Here is an 18,092-nt window from a genome sequence, read left to right as displayed (position 1 = left end):
TTAAGAGAATTCTAAAACAATGAACATGTTAAATTCATGAACTATTTTGACAGATTGAGTATACAAAATTTTTTAGAGATAAAGCCCTAAAGACGAAGTTGTAATAACCATCAGTGTATAGCCTTGTTTTGGGATGTTTTGTGCAGTGTCACATAAAAATAACTGAGCTGACTGAACTGAGCTACTTCCTCTGCTCATGCTGCTTTTTCCAGTGGCACTAGACTGGGAAAATTCCTGATGATTTGAAGCTGATTTACAAATGAATGGACAACGAGGTAATTACATAAACCAAGGCATTGTCCATCCACTGTATGAGGGTGATGGTCAATAAAAATGGCACTCCTCAGACCCAAGTCAGAAAATTGTGTAATCGAACCAGAGGATTTTCAGGGAGAAGGTTAATCCCAGCCTCTGGATATTTCAGGGCTCAGAGAGTGTTCCCCCTGTCCCAGCTCACTCTGGAGCAGGGCACACAGGCCTGGCATTTCACATGAAGTATGTGAGGGAATAAACAGCATCCTTTCAGGCTTCCCACAGGAAAATGCTGATTACAAATAGTTCCACTCAAATCAATGCCTCAAGCATAGGCCATTAAAAACTTACTCCCAGAATCAACACATCCCAGGCATTCTTGACACTTTCATGCTTGGGAAGAGGGTTTCACTCATACATTATGCAGATGTGGCTCCATATTTTTTATATGTCATTGATTTTTCATTGCTGAAAGAGAGTGCTTTGAAAAAATTACTCAAACGTGGCATTATGATTCCATAATTATCTTTCAGGGCACAATTTTAAGCTCTGATAACCTGATATGTTGATAAGGTAGGGAGGGGCATCAGAGAGCAGTTACTTCAACACTCTGCTTATCTCTGAACAAATGTGAGTACAGAGAGCTGCTTTGGGTGAAAACTGTCAGGAAAAACCTGGTGCCAGACCTGCACATTTCTACTGAGTATTTCAGCCAGAGTAACTGAGTAAATTGAGGCAGGGCAAAAGTCAACCACAACAGGATATCAGTGCCTCACCTCACTTCAGCTTGAGAGAAGGAAGAAATAAAGGAGACATTCTGGTTTCTTGGTTCAATGCAGTGTCTCCCATTCCGCCTAGGCTGCAAGGTGTCAGTACTTCAGTGACTGTCACAGCAGATGTATTCATCTTACACCTACAATGATGATTATTTCACTAATTGTCAGCTCTGAAAATGACACTGAAGCTCTTGACAGGCAGACTGTGATCTTATCTTGCACATCAGCAGTAATGAAGAGTCTTCAGGCCAAATTATTCCCAAAGTGACATCTTTAGCCCCACTGCTTTCAAATTAGTCTGTCAGTTATTAAAATTATGTTTCTGTCATAAATACAACCTCACTGCTTTTGGTGGATCTGCACAGATGTGACTAATTTAAATTTAATAAACAAAGATATAGATATGAGTGAAATTTAGCTTGTTCCTTCCAAACTGTCATGCTTTAATAAAAGAAGTTGAAAAGTTTTAAGAAAATTAGGAACTTTGAATAAATAGACAGAAAATGCTGTACAGAAATGAAAAGCCATTTTTACATAACCACCTTTGGGAAAGATCTGCATTTTCCATATTAATTTTCAGATTTCTATCTTGACATACTTGACATATGAGGCATGACATAAGAAACAGAATTTTTTCTTGGGACCTTTGAAGGGAGAGATATTCATAAATGAAACACAGAACAAACAGTGGATTCTCCTTACAAATGTCCTAATGTTCAAACATTTTGACTGACTTTATTGATGCCCATTTTATTTGCTCCCCCATGTCCTGCAAGGATGCCTAAGATGGGTAGATATTTTGTTCTCTCTTTTCATTCCTGTATAGGGTTGGGTAGTATGAGGTTAGGCAGTGTTCCTCACTCCAGAACTCTTCCTCAGTACTGAGAAACTTGCATATGCAGCATTATGGAAAAAAAATTAAAAAATCAATCTTGATTTAAGAAAGGCATCCACCTCTTTCAAGATGAGGTTCAAATCCACTTTGATTAATTCTGTGAAAGTACTGTGTGCTTTTACAAAATTGTACAGCTCCCATTTTTACTTTATGTAGCTGCATTTTGTTAAAGGAGAGTGTTCACTTTGTGGAACACCATAATAGAAATCTAATTTCAATAAGAGGAATGAAAATTACACTAGAATATATTGTTAATCTCCTTCTCCTAGGCTCTTTTCATTTGACATAAACTTCTTATCAATCTCTCATTGCTACTTTTCCTTCTTATTGTATTTCTTTGCCATATGCAAGTACTCTATCAATGATCTCTGCATACACAGTGAGCAACAAATAGCATCATATCTAATCCCCTGTCTGATTACTCTGTACAAAAAGTCTAACATTTCCCACTAGAAAGTAATTGGGTGAATGGATCCATCTTTTCAAGGTCAGGCAGGCTTATATTGGTTGTCTGAATGCCTCTCCTTTAATGTTATACTTAAACAATTTGAACCCAAAAAACTTATGCTCTGTTCAATAACCTCTGCCACAAAGTGTATCCTCTATTTTTAATAGCCAACACTGAATTTCAGCAGCAAAATCAGGCAATGCCTGATTGAAGTCTTTACTGTCTCTATTGTTTCATACATCTATATATAATTTATACACTTTTTTGCAATTTAACATTATGCTCAGACTTGAGATACTGGTTTGCAGTCACTGGCTTCCATTCTTGCTGCTTGCCTCACAGGGAAAAAATAAGTGAAAAGAGAAAAATGTAATTCTACATCAAGTGGCACTATTTATCTGTGCTACATATCTGGATATCAAAACACAATTATGAACTCAAGGGGCACAGCCAGATGCTGATTCTGAGTATCCTAAGGTGATGGTTAATCTTTGCCCTTCTGTTGTAACTTCACTAGTCAAATGACATAAAATTCTAAGAGTCCAATAGTGTATAATGTACAGTTCTCACTTTAAAAGCAATATTTTTTTTCTAGACAGTCTTCACTCTCAAGTGTATAAAATACTGCATTGCCCTCATCAGACTTCTGCCGTGCTGGGTTTGCTCCTCTTCCTTCCATAAGCAGGAAAATGCATCTTGCCTTCAGAGAGGAAGAGAATACATAAAACAAGATGAGGTGCAAAGCACTGAATGAGGCACAAACTCAGCTCTGTTGCTTTCAGAGCTGCTTCACCATAAGACATCCAGGCCAGTCTCCTCCACAAAAACTTTCAAAATACTTCCTCATTGTAATTTGTAAATGAAGCAAAAGACATTACTCACAGTCTGGATGAGTTCCATCTCAGCAGAAGAGTTGCATGTTTTTGTAATGCTCATCCATCTGAACTGTATTTTATTCTTTCACAGAAAATTCAAAGTCATGAATTATGCTGTGAGGAAAGGATCCCTTATTTTCACCAATATGCTTGTTTCTCTTAAAAAATCAATATAAGGAAAACCCTGAGAGCTTTGCATACAGATGTCTACAGAAGGGTTATTGTTGCCAGGTTTTTTCAATGTGCCAGATAATCTTTGTATAATTTATAAATGATAACAAAGCAATCAGGCCACATTCATAAAAGCCCAGTGACACATAATTTAGCTGAATCTGAGGATTACAATTAATTGTCTCTCTTTGTTCCAAGTTCTAAATCTTAGTAAATGATTCACTGCATGTCATTACAGCTTAATATTTGCATGAAATCACAGTTTAACTGGCATAATTTAACAGCAATTAAAAAGCTATTTAATCCTCATGCAAATTGGCATGAGGGGCCTTGAGTATGAAGTGTGTTTGAGGGTTTTTCCTGCATTTGCAAGAGGACAGTTGTATACTTTAAGATACCTCTAACATAATTGATAGTTTTCCTTTTCACTGAAATGTGAATGCACAATAATGTGTTTTCTCTTGCAATTGAAAAATAAGTCACAAGTCATGACTATAAGAACCTTGACTCTCCAGTCCAAATGGAAAAAAAAATAAATTTAAAGAGTATTTTATTTACTGTGTTGGTTCTTCTGTAAATGCCATTCCATACAGTACAAGGAAAATCTGATAGAAAATTAAAATCCACAGAGGCAGACAAAACTCTCCTATTGCCCTGATTCATATTAATTCCTGTTTGGGCCTGCCAAAATCGATGAAATAATATCAAAAAAGCTTGAGCTGTGATGACCTGTTGTCATAATATCCATAGTTTATGTTTAAATTCAAGCCAGTTTTAAAACATTGACTCCAATCCTTCAAGCAATTACACAGCTCCTTAGTTTTAAGTGCATGAATATTGCCAATTATTTCAAGGGGATTACTCATCTACTTAAAGTTATGCACATATGGAAGTGCGATTACGGCTCATCCTCCATATTCCTAAAACTCCTCCATGGTTTTAACAGTGGGAAATTGCTAAGATCCAGCCATTATTTAATTCTCACAGCATGGTTTTAGAGGAAACATTATTATTCCTGTCTTCTGAACATAAATAATAATAACTGAAGCTGAAGTAATGTGTTCTGGTTTTAGCTTATTCCAGTCTCAGGACTGTTTCCCAGAGTACCTAGAACCCTAATCCTCATTTTGTGGGAAGTCTGGTGATCTGTTAACCATAAATTCTACTGATTGATAAACTGATAAATGCAGATCCATTCAAAATATTTTAAATTTTCTTCTCCACTGAAAAATGCAAAGCAGTGTAACACTTCCATATGTTTTTAAACACCAACTGCTTGAAATCCAGCAGATAACTCATCATTTATTCAGGGCAAAGTTAATTGCTCTCTTATCAAAAGTTACAAGTAAACACCAGAAATGAAAAAGCAGCTGAATTACAGTTCAAAGAAAAGCTTAATGTTTATTATTCACATTATCACTCCCACACAATACCAGATTTTTTATTTACAAGCATTCCAGGTTTTAGACCCGTGCTTATGCCACATAGGTAAATAAAATGCATCACTTAAAATTTTTGAATGTTACACTCTGTGTAAAAATTAGCTGGTGCCATTTGCAAATGTTTCTTTCAGCCTTTTAGTCTGCTTAAGAAACTCTGAAATAAGGAAAAGCTCATTCAAAGTTTTACCAGTGTCTCAATCAAAACTTTATGCTTAAGTCCTGTGGGAAGTTTTATAAATCATCAAAAGCTGCAAAGCAAGCTGAAAGTTTTCCAAGTTCTGGTAACTATTGGTGAAGCACTGTGATTTTGTTGAGAGATGGAAATATAATGCTTATTTGTTTGCCTCATTCAGCCCAAAGACTCCAGAGGTCAACAGCTGGGTTTGCCACAGTCATCTCATATATATCAACACCTGGAGTATAAGGCCCCATATTTTTCCAAGTCCATGTTTCTTTTAGTAATTTTTATTTTGGGATTACATCCAAATTGGTTTTGAAAATCATACATCTGTAAGTGCTTGCTTGAAACTTGTTAAGTGGAAGAATAATTCAATAAGAAATTGAGATGATTTAGATGTGCTGTAACAATTTTTACCTTTCCTTCACCCCTTCATTAATTCCTATCTAAAATATAATTAGGTGGTAAAGTCCTGTCTGATAGACTGTGGAATCTGATATGGAATCATAATATTACAGGATCATAAAGGTTGGAAAGACCTCCAGGATCTCCAAGTCCAACCTTTGACCAATCCATCACTACCATGTAAACCAGACCACAGCACTAAGTGCCAAATCTCCTGGTTTCTTGAACACCCCCAGGGAATTTGAGTTCACTGCCTCTGAGGACAGTAAATTCTAATGCCTGGCCATCCTTTCTGTGAAGAAATTCTTCTTGATGTCCAACTTGAACCTCTCCCCTGGCACAGCTTGAGGCCATTTCCCTTTTTCTATCACTTGTTGCCCAAGAGAAGAGACCAACCCCCATCTGGCTGCACTCTCCTGTCAGGGAGTTTTGGAGAGCCATAAGGTCCCCCCTGAGTCTCCTTTTCTCCAGGCTGAACACCCCAGCTCCCTCAGCTGCTCCTCATCAGACTGGTGCTCCAGACTCTTCTCCAGCTCCATTGCCCTTCTCTGGACATTCTCCAGCTCCTTAATGCCCTTCTTTAAGTGAGGGCCCCAGAACTGGACAGAGAACTCAAGGTGCCTCATCAGTGCTCAGTACGAGGGTCAATCACTGGATCACTCTATATATTCATTTTTTTTATGTCTATATAAAGCCTCAGGTGATTTCCACGTGATCCTACACAGTATGTCAGCAAACAGTTTAAAATCAGTGGGCATACCTTGACTGTTGTGTGATGAGTGGGAAATTGGAAATGGGTCACTTGTGGTTTATCTGGCAGTGCTCACTCTACCACCTGCTCACTGGGTGAAAGCTTCCCCACACTCTGCCTGCTGCCACTGTCTTTGCATTCCTCCTCACAGCCTCAAAGAAGTACTTTTTCACTTGCTTCCTGATCATCCTTTTAGAACTTTAAGTGGAAAAGTTGATGTCTTCACCGTTACCCTGATGCTGATGACATGCCAGATGGGAAAGAAAGAAAACTTGTAAACTAACTTACGCCTGATAGTCTTGGCCTGTTGCCATCTAACCCTGTTAATGAACAGCAGCAGAGAAATCCCTGGGGAAAAACAGTGAAGGACAGAAAGAAATATCTGGCAGTGCAGAACTAATACAAACCATTTTACCTCTTGTCATTATTCCAAAGCTGTTATTTATTTATTACTCAATTTGTCTCTTACAAAATGTCAAAGATTTTAAGTCTCAGAAAAGTCACATTACTAGACATAAAATAAGGATATAAATTTTGTGGTTAGAGCTCTGCCTCAGTATCTCACAGCGTCAAGAGCCATTTATTGAAAATTGGTGTTATCTTGTCTAGATTTTACATTCCCAAGTCATTTTTGTGTTGCCTTAAATTCTCTCTGAATTAATTCTAAGTTATTTTGATTATTCAGCTTTTTATGATGTCAGTGATTTGTTGTTCCTGCTTTTTTTTTGAGGATTGTACATAGATAACTTTTAATTTTTATATTGAATCGATCATTGAAACGTAGCTCTTGTATCTTTTATTTGCAAATAACTTTTTTTTCTAAAAGGAAATAACAATGGCTTAACAGGCTCTGTGTTCCTTTTCTGCAGGACCACCTTCTGCTCCGAGGAATGTGGTTTTCAACATCAACGAAACAGCTCTGATGCTGGAGTGGAGCCCCCCGAGCGACACTGGAGGAAGGAAGGATCTCACCTACAGCGTCATCTGCAAGAAGTGCGGGTCGGACGCCAGCCAGTGCGAGATCTGCGGGGGAGGCATCCGCTTCATCCCCAGGCACACGGGGCTCATCAACTCCTCCGTGACCGTGCTCGACTTCGTGTCGCACGTCAACTACACCTTCGAGATAGAGGCCACCAACGGCGTCTCGGAGCTCAGCTTCTCCCCCAAGCAGTTCACAGCCATCACGGTCACCACAGACCAAGATGGTAAGTGCCAGCGCTGCGTGTCTGTCACCGTGGCCCTGTCACCTGGCCACTCGCTGCGGGCATCCTTTGCTTCTTGGAAGTCTGGGTTCAGCGGGTTAGGGCGTTTTGCAGATTGCTGGAGGTTTTTAGGTGCCTTCCACGAGGACTTTCAGCTTCTGCAGATGAGGGCATTAAATGCTTCTGGCAGCTGGCCCTTGACCCCATTACACAGGGCACAAACCCATACCTTTCTGTTCAAAATTAAATGCAAGCTTTAGCCATCTGAGACCAGCTATGTCAGTAGTTATTCAGGACTGGAGTCTGGGGCTTTTTCAATTTCAGTTTACAAAGAGTAAAACACCACAGCTTATCCACTACAACTCCACAATTCAAAGGCAGAGCGAAAGTGAACTCCCTTTCTTTGGTATCTGTGTTTCATAGCACTAATTCAGCATGCCTCACTGTAAGATACTTCTGCATCTTTATGAGCCATTTCTGCAGGTGAACTATCCTAATAGATTCTTTTTTATTCCTTTACTTTTAAACTTTGCATTATTGTTTTGAGCTTTTTCTTGCTCCAATTTCAGTTTGAATTCATGTCCAAGGTGAGTCTTTGAGAGAAACATGGGAAACTAAAAGAGCTCTCTATTTTTTTGTTTATTTCTGCAATTTTTTTTTTAGAAATACTTACTGTGCCAGGAAACAGCATCACAGGTTAGCAACAATGCAATCCATATAGCACTCCTCTCTTCTGGCTTCTGTAACTGTAGACAAGAAGGTTATTTCAGAATTATCCCTTGCTGACATTTGTTCCAGAAATGTTTTTCACCTGCTGTGCAGTGACATTGCAACTGCAGCTGAAGTGTTTAATGTAGAACAAGAACTAAGCTGGCAGAACTACTGTTTGGAGTAGGACACATTTAATTTTATGCTTCTGCATAGTTAAAGTGCTAATGTTCAGGAGGATCCTGTTATGTTCCACTTGTAGGGAAGGCCCTGGGTTCTTTCACTGATCAGCCTAGCAAAAATCTGCTAACCTGTATATCTGGGACAAGTAGTTTTGTCGATGAGTAAGTAATGACTCGTTTGCCTGTGGGCATACAGAAATGAACAGCTTGCTGTGATGATGATGGTGATAATGACAGTGAGGGTAATACTAATAATACTCATGAAAATTAATTTAAAAAAGCACAAAAGCCACTCACTCATGTCCATGATGGTAACAGAAGAACTAATTATGCAAGATGCCTAATGATATATAGGCCTTGTGTAAACTTCCTTTTGGATGTTTTGCACCATGGTATTAAATGCAGTCACCAGGCTCTCCCAGGTGGAGGTCACTTGAAATACAGTTCATTTTTAGAGTGGGTAACAGCTGTGTGAACATAGCTTGTAATGTGTATTTAAGTGGCAGGCTTTTAAAAAATAATGTCTTTTGCTGTTGTCTGTCCCTGGTTTAAGGATATAGATTTTCTCTGCAAAAACTCAAAACAGGGAAAAGACCAATGTTTTGATAGTTTTTGACACACTGACAGTAAACTCTAGACTGTTTGCATTCCCTTTAATAATTCCTACCTTACTAAAAATGTTATTGGAAAGGCTTCAGAGGATTTAAGACCAGATTTTCAGAATATCTGTCACTTTATCTGGATATAAAAAGACAGCTTTGTGTGAGAAAGTGCTGTAAAAAATTAAATGGAGTCATCTATAAAATGTAGTTATAAAGCTAAAACCATTTCTGTAGGCTTACAGGCTATGTAGTTGTATAAAACTATAAGCATGGTGACTATTTATTTAAAAGGACAAGAAAAATGCAATGTTGTATGAAATGTAGAAGAAAATTCATGGCATTTTTCGTGATGGAAAGTATGGAGAGAAAAATGGATATCTTTTTGAGTTACTTTTAGTCATAAATAAGAAGGGATATGGGAAAATCTAGGTTATCCAACCTCAGAAAAGTAAGCTGTAGAACTAAAGCTTTGGAACATGGCAGAGATTTTATTAGTTTTATAAACTCACTGTTGGGAAGTCTTTCCTTATAATTCTGATGATATGGACAGTTGTTATTGCATGGTGCTGCAGGTTTGTGCACATACTCATAGAAAACAAAGATCCAAGATTAAACATATGAATGACAACAAATCAAAAATGAATTTGTTTTTATGAGGACCCTTTACCAGAAGTCCAAAGATATTGATTTAAATCCATTTTTTTCCATTTGATGTGTGTCTAATGTGAAAGATACAGGTGTGCAATAAATTATACCTACACAACATATTTATCCCATATTCATACTACCTTTTTATATGCAATCTTTTACTACATACTACTTTAATGGTTTTGGTATGCACATTGCATGAAGTGCAAGACCTTTGTATAAATACATAAATTGTTTCATTCATTTGTCATATTTTTGTTAAGGATATAGACCAAAATCTTCTGCTGTTGTAAATGCAGACATTCTGTTAATTACAATCATTTAGAGTAGCTGGCGTTTTATTTTCTTTGAGCATATTGGATTTACTTCCCCTCTAGTGGCCTTTTCTTTTGGATGGTTTGTGTGAAATTAACAGATTCATCATTAACATGCAAAATTATTAGCCTATTCTTCAGGGGGTTTTCTTTTCTCTCTATTTGGAGAACAATGTTACTGTTGGCATTTTGCTGAATAAAGGAATTCAGTGAAGAGTTCTGTGGGCATCCACAGAAACTGAAGAATTGCATTCTTTCACATTAGTGAAGAGAGTAGTCTGAGAGCATCAAAGATGGGGAATATTTGCTGACAGGAGAAGTGAACTAATTCAAAAGTGATTAAAGCTGATTTTGATGCACAGAGCCCTACCACAACTAATATTAAAATCCCAACTGCCTCCTCATGCAGTCACAAGTATCAACAAGATTTTGCAGTACTCAGCTTTAACAGTGACAAGGAGCAGAGTGAAGGAAAGTAGCACTAAAAAAAGGCTTTGCAAACTGCTTCCCTCAAACCTCTCTGTAATTTGATGTGTAAAGCATTACCAAACCTGATCAATTACTAAAAAAAAAATTACTAACATTAATATGAGTAAGTCTTGTAAAATTCACTTGAAAATATTCATTATCTTTTCCTATAATTTTATACAAGGACTTATAAGTTTGACATCCATGGGTTTTGTTTTTAACCCTTGGCTTCATAAGGAAACAAAATTTCTGTGGTCACGTTGTCTGTCAGGCACCATAAAGGAATGTGAACCTGTTAGCCAGTGTGAGTTTGGTGACTGTGAAAAGGATTCAACAGAATTGTGAAGAATGACTCTTGAGAGTGACCAAGCCCTTGGTTAGGTCTGTGAGCAGAAAAGCAAAGTTCAGCTATGTGAGGATTGCTTTCTGTATTAAAGACAGCAGCTCACTGACCACTCAGCTTGCCTGTTGAGTGGTTAGCCAAGAAAATATATATATATATATATATATATATATATATTTATATATATACAATCTTTTTCTTTGTAAGTCTTGTACAATCACAGCATGTGCTGTGTCTTGTCCAGTCAGTGTGGCAAACTAGGATGTGCTAGGAAGTACAAATGTTGCAGATGGAGAGATAAGGGAAGGGATCTATATGCTACCCTTCAGTAGCTTTGTTTCAAAATGCTTTGAGATATCACAATAAATCCCTACTTTAAACTCAGATAAATGGACAGAAAAACATGATTCTGCTCAGAAAAGCACTTAAGCCAAGTTCCTTTTGAAGGAGGAATATTATCACATATTAAAGCATTTTCCCAAATCACTGCTAAAGTGATTTGTAAACAACTGAAAGATAAAACACGTTTTCACAAGAAGCCTCATCAAAGAATGTTTTACAATGCTATTGTTCAAAAATGTGCCTGGATGCCTTTTCTTTATGAGAGAGACAAAGTTTTGTACAACAGTAAATATGCTGAGTACAAAGTAATTGTGCTCAATCAACTTTAAATCATTGTGTGAAGAAGCAGAGAATTATATGCTGAATTGTAATTTATGTTTCTCTTATGGCTAATGGAAGGAAGAGACATCTCAATATATAACTTTCTTAGCATGCCATAGTGTCTGCATTGCCTAAAGAAAAGTCAGAAGTACTTGAGGTTTTTCATGCATAATTAAAGTAGTAAATAATGAATAATTAAGCAAAACAGAACTTAAAACAGTAGTTCTTATTTCCAAATAGCAGTCCATGTAAGGATTCACTCACTGTGCATTCACACATTCTATCCCTTTAGTACAGAGGGGGTTTTAACATTACACTAAAAGGAGTGGGGGTATGAGACATATCCCAAGTGGTGGAAAGTTTGCACTGGAGAAATTCTCCTTCTGCCACTGCATCCTGGAAAGTCTTTTTCCTCAGTTCTGCAGTTTGTGGGTGACTGGTCTCCATGACATCAAAGACCTGCTGTCAGCTGGCAGAATCTGAGCATGAGATGCTTCACTCTGAGGACACACACCCTACCACTGTATTAAACACCTGTCTCATTTTTCTATGTCTGTGTAGTGTTGACAGCTGAGAGTTTCATTCAGACTCTGAAAGTACAAATCTGTCAGGATTCTGTTGTCTAAAACATCTTATTTGATGTGAGCCATTGCCAGATATATCCTAGGTGATGTTTCCTAATCTGATTGTAAAATCTTGCCAGTGTTTGGAAGTGTTTCATCTAATTCCTTTTTCTAAGTTAAGGTCTATTTCTAGTGCAGGTGGCTCCTCAGACATATTTATAGTTCAATGGAGACAGTCTGGAGAAAGAGCAACCTCTTATCACTCATTGCTGGAGGACTTGATGAATACCTGGAAGGATTTCAGTTTCTCTTCCAGGAATAAACACAACTGTATCACGATGAATTAAATTATTATAAGCACAATGGAGATGGTGTAAGTAGTTAAGAGCCTCATCTGGTTGACAATCTGTGTCTCAGTAACACTACCAGGACAGTTTATCAGTTTATCAAAATTAATCATTCTGGCTGGTGGCAGTAGAGTTTCAGGATCCTCACCAGGGTGACAGGGGAGTTTCCTGTTCACTCATCCTAAATTTATTCCCACAGTAGCATCCCTAATCAAAACTCAGATTTCCCTTTTTCCCCTAAGTCTCAAATCTCAACAGACAAGATTGTAATTTGTGACTTCAAAGTCAAGAAGGCCTCTCTTTCCATAATGACACAATGAAGCCCCTTGGAACCATCTTCCAAATTGTTTATGTTCACAGCTTATAAATCTAAAGGAACAGCTCTTTTTCATGGCTGATTATTGGAATAGCAGATCAAATAAAAGCCATTTATGAAACAGTGACAAAACCCTCCATCAGACATTGCCAGAGCTCAAGCCCACATGAAAGAGCATGACATTTTAATAGATGATAATAAAAAAGAAATTTATGGCATTTTCTCACTGGACATCTACAGCTACATTGATAGTTCCACACAACACTGCACTGTTACCAGCATTGCTGATGCAATTTTTCTGAAAAAATTTGAAGAGAAATATCAACTTCTTGGTAACTGACTAGGGACAGTCTGTAGACATCTATATGTGATGTGAAGACATTAAAAACTACAATTTTTTAAAAAAGATCAAGATGCATGCTCTTATTTTAAGTCAGTTATGAGCAATACATTTAAACAATACATTTTTTTAAAGGAATTCAGTTAATGTTCAGTGTGTTTAATGATACAAATGATATAAATATGCATAGAAATATGTATGCATATTTATATCTTTGTGTATATAAATTAAGTGTTTTCAATTGGAAAGAAAACCACAAGGCAGAAATTCTGCATCTCAGTTCTCAGACTTGTTCAGGTCTGACAGAATGAAGAGTTTAGAGCTAAGGTCTTTGTGCAGCATAGTTATTAATCACAGATTTCATCTGCTGATCACCTCTGTACAGCTACACTACTCGTAGCTGATGTAGCTGATGTTTCTTTGCACACATGCCTGATTACTATACAGTATTCATAGGAGAAAAGTGGCTTTTGAAACAATCTTGATTTATTTCCCGATTTTTTTTTAACTCTTAAAATTTTTTTTAACAGAGATGTTCTTTTTTCTGCTAGAAAATTTGGATGGCCAGTCATTTTTTAAGGCAGCAAAAGTCAGCCCGGTTGCATTTACTTTCATCACCAGAATTAGCCATAAGTGAGTCAGCCAATCCATATATTTTAAGATACATTCCTCTAACTTGCACAACATGAGGAGAACAAAATTAAATTCTAGTTTGAATGAGAAGGGGAAAGATTAATCAATACTGTGTTCTTCCCACAATTTACTTACCAGTGTGGTCTTTCAGCTTCTGTGATCATTTCTTTCATTGCAGAGTACAACATTATTTATAACCATTAGCAATTTGTCCATGACATACATTTTCAGCAGATTTCTGATTTAAGTTGTAGTCTCTAAAATGCATCGCCCTAGTGCTGCAACAATTTTTTTATTTAATAATAATAGTTTATTTCAGTTTTTGAAAAGGGCATTTGTGGAGAACTATGTAAAATACTCATTACAAAGAAATTGGCAGGCACACAGCACTGAGATAAGAAGTATGCCTTGATTTTGTTTGTTCCTGTTGTAGTCAGTAGCTGTGAAGGGCATTCAGCACACAATTAAAACCTCTAAAAATGAGATGTGAATTTATTGACTTTGGTGATTTTAACTAGAATGTCAAATAAGCTCATTGGTGCTATCTCCACACTCACCTAAGAACCATGTTAGGATAATTGAGCACATTTCAGTTATCTGGAACCTCTCACAATGAATGATAGACAGTGGAAAGGATCACCATTGAGTATTCCAGTCAGGGTAGGGAACGAGATATTTCAGATATGAAGTGGTGAATTAGAAACTTCCGTAACAAATGTTAATTGACCAACCCAGGACAATCTTCAGAGCTGCATCAAGAACTTTCTGTTTTCAAAGGTTACCTAAACATTTCTGAAACATATTTCATAAAAAAACAAAACCGGACCACCAAACCAGAAAAATCAAGAACATGAAACTGAAGGAAACTCTGGTGTTTCCAGTGAAATTATGATTTCTGTTGCATTCTTGGTAAAAGTAGTGATTTTGGTTAAGTGTCGTAAAGGAAGACATTCATCATAAATGGTCAGTCTGAAAAAAATTGTGTTTATATAAGTCATAACTTCCACACAAATCTTTAGGGACTGTGTTCAAAATGACAGACACAGGAAATTACAAACCAATTCTGATAATGTTCAAGATCTTTAAAGCAATAGTGTTTCAACAGTTTGCCTGATTAATTTGCTTCTTAAAAGTTGTTTTTCCGTTACACTCAACAACTCTTGACTCTTCCATATTCATTTGCTTTAGGCTCACATTCTGGAAATAGTTTTAATTTATGCACAATAATGGCATTAAGTTGAGCACTTTGGAATGAGAACAGACTCAAATTTACATAGCTTCCAAAGCTTTAGAAGTTTATTTTACAGCTCTGTTAGCTTCAAGATATTTCTAATAACGTGCTTTTACCTTTTTCTGCCCAAACTAACAATGAGAGACATCTGTTTGCTGTCTTCATATCTGTGTTACATATTTAAATGTTTTCCTACTGTAGTAAAATTTACACTGTGCTCCTATGAGTGAATAATAAAGATTGCTCCTCTGGAAAGTTTATAGTAGCCAGGGTATGAACACCTAATATTTAATATAGAAATGCATGTTGTATTTAAAAACACCTTTTTTTGTATTTTAAAAACACCTTTGAAGTGAGACTTCATGTTTGAGTCTGAATCCTCATCTGTCAGAGCGGTAAGTGTCAGGATTGCATTTTTGGCCAGGGGCAAGAGAAGGTGAAAAAAACCACACTCATAATCTGCTAAATCTTATTTCCATCCAACATGCAGTGTCTGGTTTCCAGTGAGAACTGATTTTTGTGTATTAAAAATGCATATTTTTCTTTGTTTCTCATCCTGTAAGGCTTCCCTTAAAACCTTCACTTAACCGGGAATGTTATCAGATATTCAGGACATAAAGTGGACTTTTTCAATAAAACCATTTTAAATCCATTTCATACTTCCTGACCTGGAGCAAGTGCAACTAGTTCTGTGAAGGCCTGCCTTTTCAGAGTACTTTGGTTTTGTTGTTTTCACTTGCTAAAGTGGCATACATTGCATCAGATACATGTGTTTTATTTCGCTATCCACGTGTAGAGTCAGGATATCCAAGAGGAGAAGGAAGATGACATGCAGAACCATTGCCATGCAAATCTGAGTGTAAGAAAGAGCCATGGTAATGAAAGAATTTATAATATGAAAAATAAACTAAAATATTTAATATTTTTTAAACAGATGTATTCAGCAAATTTGACTTCTTTCATCACCATATTTCTTTCTTGAAATAACAATGTCATCTTCTACATTAAACCCGCCAGTATTTTAAATCTGAAGTTTTAAAGCAAATATTTACAAGCAATCTCTAATTGCAAAATTAGATTTAATGTCCCAAAGCTGTTTCACTACCAGTCAGTTACAAATGGCCCACTGGATAAAAATGCAAGGTAGTCCTGGCTCTGCTCATGTTTCCTGAACACTCCTCTGCTCTTGCTTAGCTCTTTTGCCTTCATCCACAGTACTTGATAATTACTCACATCTTTTCTGCTGAAGTCAATGGCTAACCTTGTAAATTGCTGCAAAGTTAATTAAATCTCATTCTTTATATGAATTTACATTTCCAAGAACTATCTTTGTGCTTATTCTGTCTGAATATAAAGTTGTATTTTTAAACTTCTATTTTCTGTATTATTTTAAATAATGCATACAACAGCTTCTAAATCATGAGCTTGATCTGTAATTGTATTGAAGTGTTTAGAGATTAATGAGCATTTTCTAAGTGATTTATAAATTCTAACTCCTTATACATGGCAAACAGCTGTTGTATGTTCCTGTAAACTACTGACAAGTTGTTCAGCCAGTTTCCAATACTGAGTTTGACAGTTTAGAAATGAATTACCGTTATATTACATTAGCTCAAACTTGTCTGTAAAACAAATTGTCTGATTCTAGTAACTGGTTCATATATACATAGTATTAAACTCCAAGCTCCATTATTCAAAATTAGACTGTTCTGATAACTTTCTTTTATCCTATAATTTAAGATCAGTGAGGACTAAAAAAAAATTTACAGGGTAGTGGAGTATTGCAATTGAGGAAATTCAGTTCAGGGATGATGGGCTGCACTCTATCAACAATAGAGAAAATATGAGTTTGTCTTTTCCCTCAATTCATATATTTTTCTGTCAAGCTAGAAATATCACTAACTATACATTAGGTGAAATTTTGATATCTCATTCATAGATACGATTTATTCTGAAAGGGAAAATATTTTAACTGATGTTTCAGCATCTCTCTATGGAAATTTACATAAAGTATTAATTTCAATTTATAAATAATGCAATTCTGATTTAGAATACAAAATCTTCAGAGAAAGTAAATAGAGGAAATCACATTTTTCTAATGCAGTGTTGAAGAATGTTTAGGTTTAAATATGCTTGCTTGTAATTGGAAGTGAATTCTTTTGGTCAAAGAAGCAAGTTGAGAACGTGGAAGATGAAAATCTGTACCTTTTCAGAGAACACATGTGACTGCAGAGCTGTATTAACCTTCTTCCCTGATGTGTATTATTTTGGTGCTGGGAAATTAGCAGAAGAGCAGAGTTTTATCTGCATTCATTTCCTTGACCTTTTCCTGAGACAGTCAGGTTCAGTGGTGCCAGTGTCAGTGGTAACCTTTGCTACATGAACAGCACATTGTAATACTGAAAAATTGATTAATCTCAACTGAACAAAAAAAAATAAGTGTTTGTGAGATTTTTTTGAAGTTAAATTTCACTGGAAATGGTGCAGCCCAGAGGAGCTGGTGTGAAAGGAAGTTGTGTCCCAGCTCCTCCAGCCTTGCCCCAAACACACTGCTAAGGCATCACCATGGACTGTAGGGTTTTAACATCACATTCCAAAGTCTCAGTGCAGTTATCTATTTATCCTTTTAGCAGCCTATCTAATATCACATTTACTTCATTATCTTCTCCTTTCATAGTTGTTCCTGTTCTGTTAACCACTGCTCTGTAACACAGCTGGTCCATTAAAGATGGCATGACATTTCTAGCTAGACATCAGGGATGTTGCAGACACAATTCTGGGTGGTGAGCAATTCCAAAAGAAAAATCCATGCAGACATTGGTCTTCCATATTCATATCTGTAGTAGAATTCTGGATAAACTTGCTAGATAATCTTTACATTCTCATAAACATAATAAAGCTAAGCTCCTTTAAGCAGCACTGTGAATAAAATTTGTTTGCCTTTCAAGATAATAGTTATATTGTCAGACACTAAAAATGTGGCTTTCTAAGGCAGTTTTAGGGAGTATAATGCCAACATCTTCAAAGAAACTAGAGTGGGTTGAGTATATGTCAGTTTTTATGAGCAAGTCACTATTAGTCGCAGTTGATGGAAGATTACAATTAATTAAAATATCAGCATGATTTTTTTCTATAATTAAAGATATTTAAAGGATAAAAAAGGCATAATACTATATATAGTTTTCTTTCTATATGCATCCATATATTATTAAAAAAAGTCTTTCAGTATATGTATAAATAGTGTGAAATTATAGTTTGTCACTGATGCATTAGTCTAACTAAAACTAAATACAGGTTAATATGTTAACATATTTCTATTTTTGCATTAAGAATGTTTAA

The 18,092-nt window shown here is 36.4% G+C and overlaps 1 protein-coding gene across 8 annotated transcripts in view; it reads left to right on the top strand.

The window, feature by feature from the left end:
* Window positions 1-18,092, top strand: part of EPHA6 (EPH receptor A6) — a 371,203-nt gene that overhangs the window by 179,623 nt on the left and 173,488 nt on the right. For all 8 annotated transcript variants that reach the window (XM_086884184.1, XM_086884183.1, XM_086884182.1 and 5 more), the window contains one exon: window positions 7,063-7,398. In XM_086884184.1, coding sequence (XP_086740310.1) covers window positions 7,063-7,398 — 336 coding nt within the window. The remainder of the gene's footprint in view (window positions 1-7,062; window positions 7,399-18,092) is intronic.

This window comes from Cyanistes caeruleus, chromosome 3 (genome assembly GCF_971803275.1).
Source record: "Cyanistes caeruleus chromosome 3, bCyaCae1.hap1.1, whole genome shotgun sequence".
In the NCBI taxonomy this organism is placed as follows: Eukaryota; Metazoa; Chordata; class Aves; order Passeriformes; family Paridae; genus Cyanistes; species Cyanistes caeruleus.
This window is presented reverse-complemented; position numbering and strand designations above follow the sequence as displayed.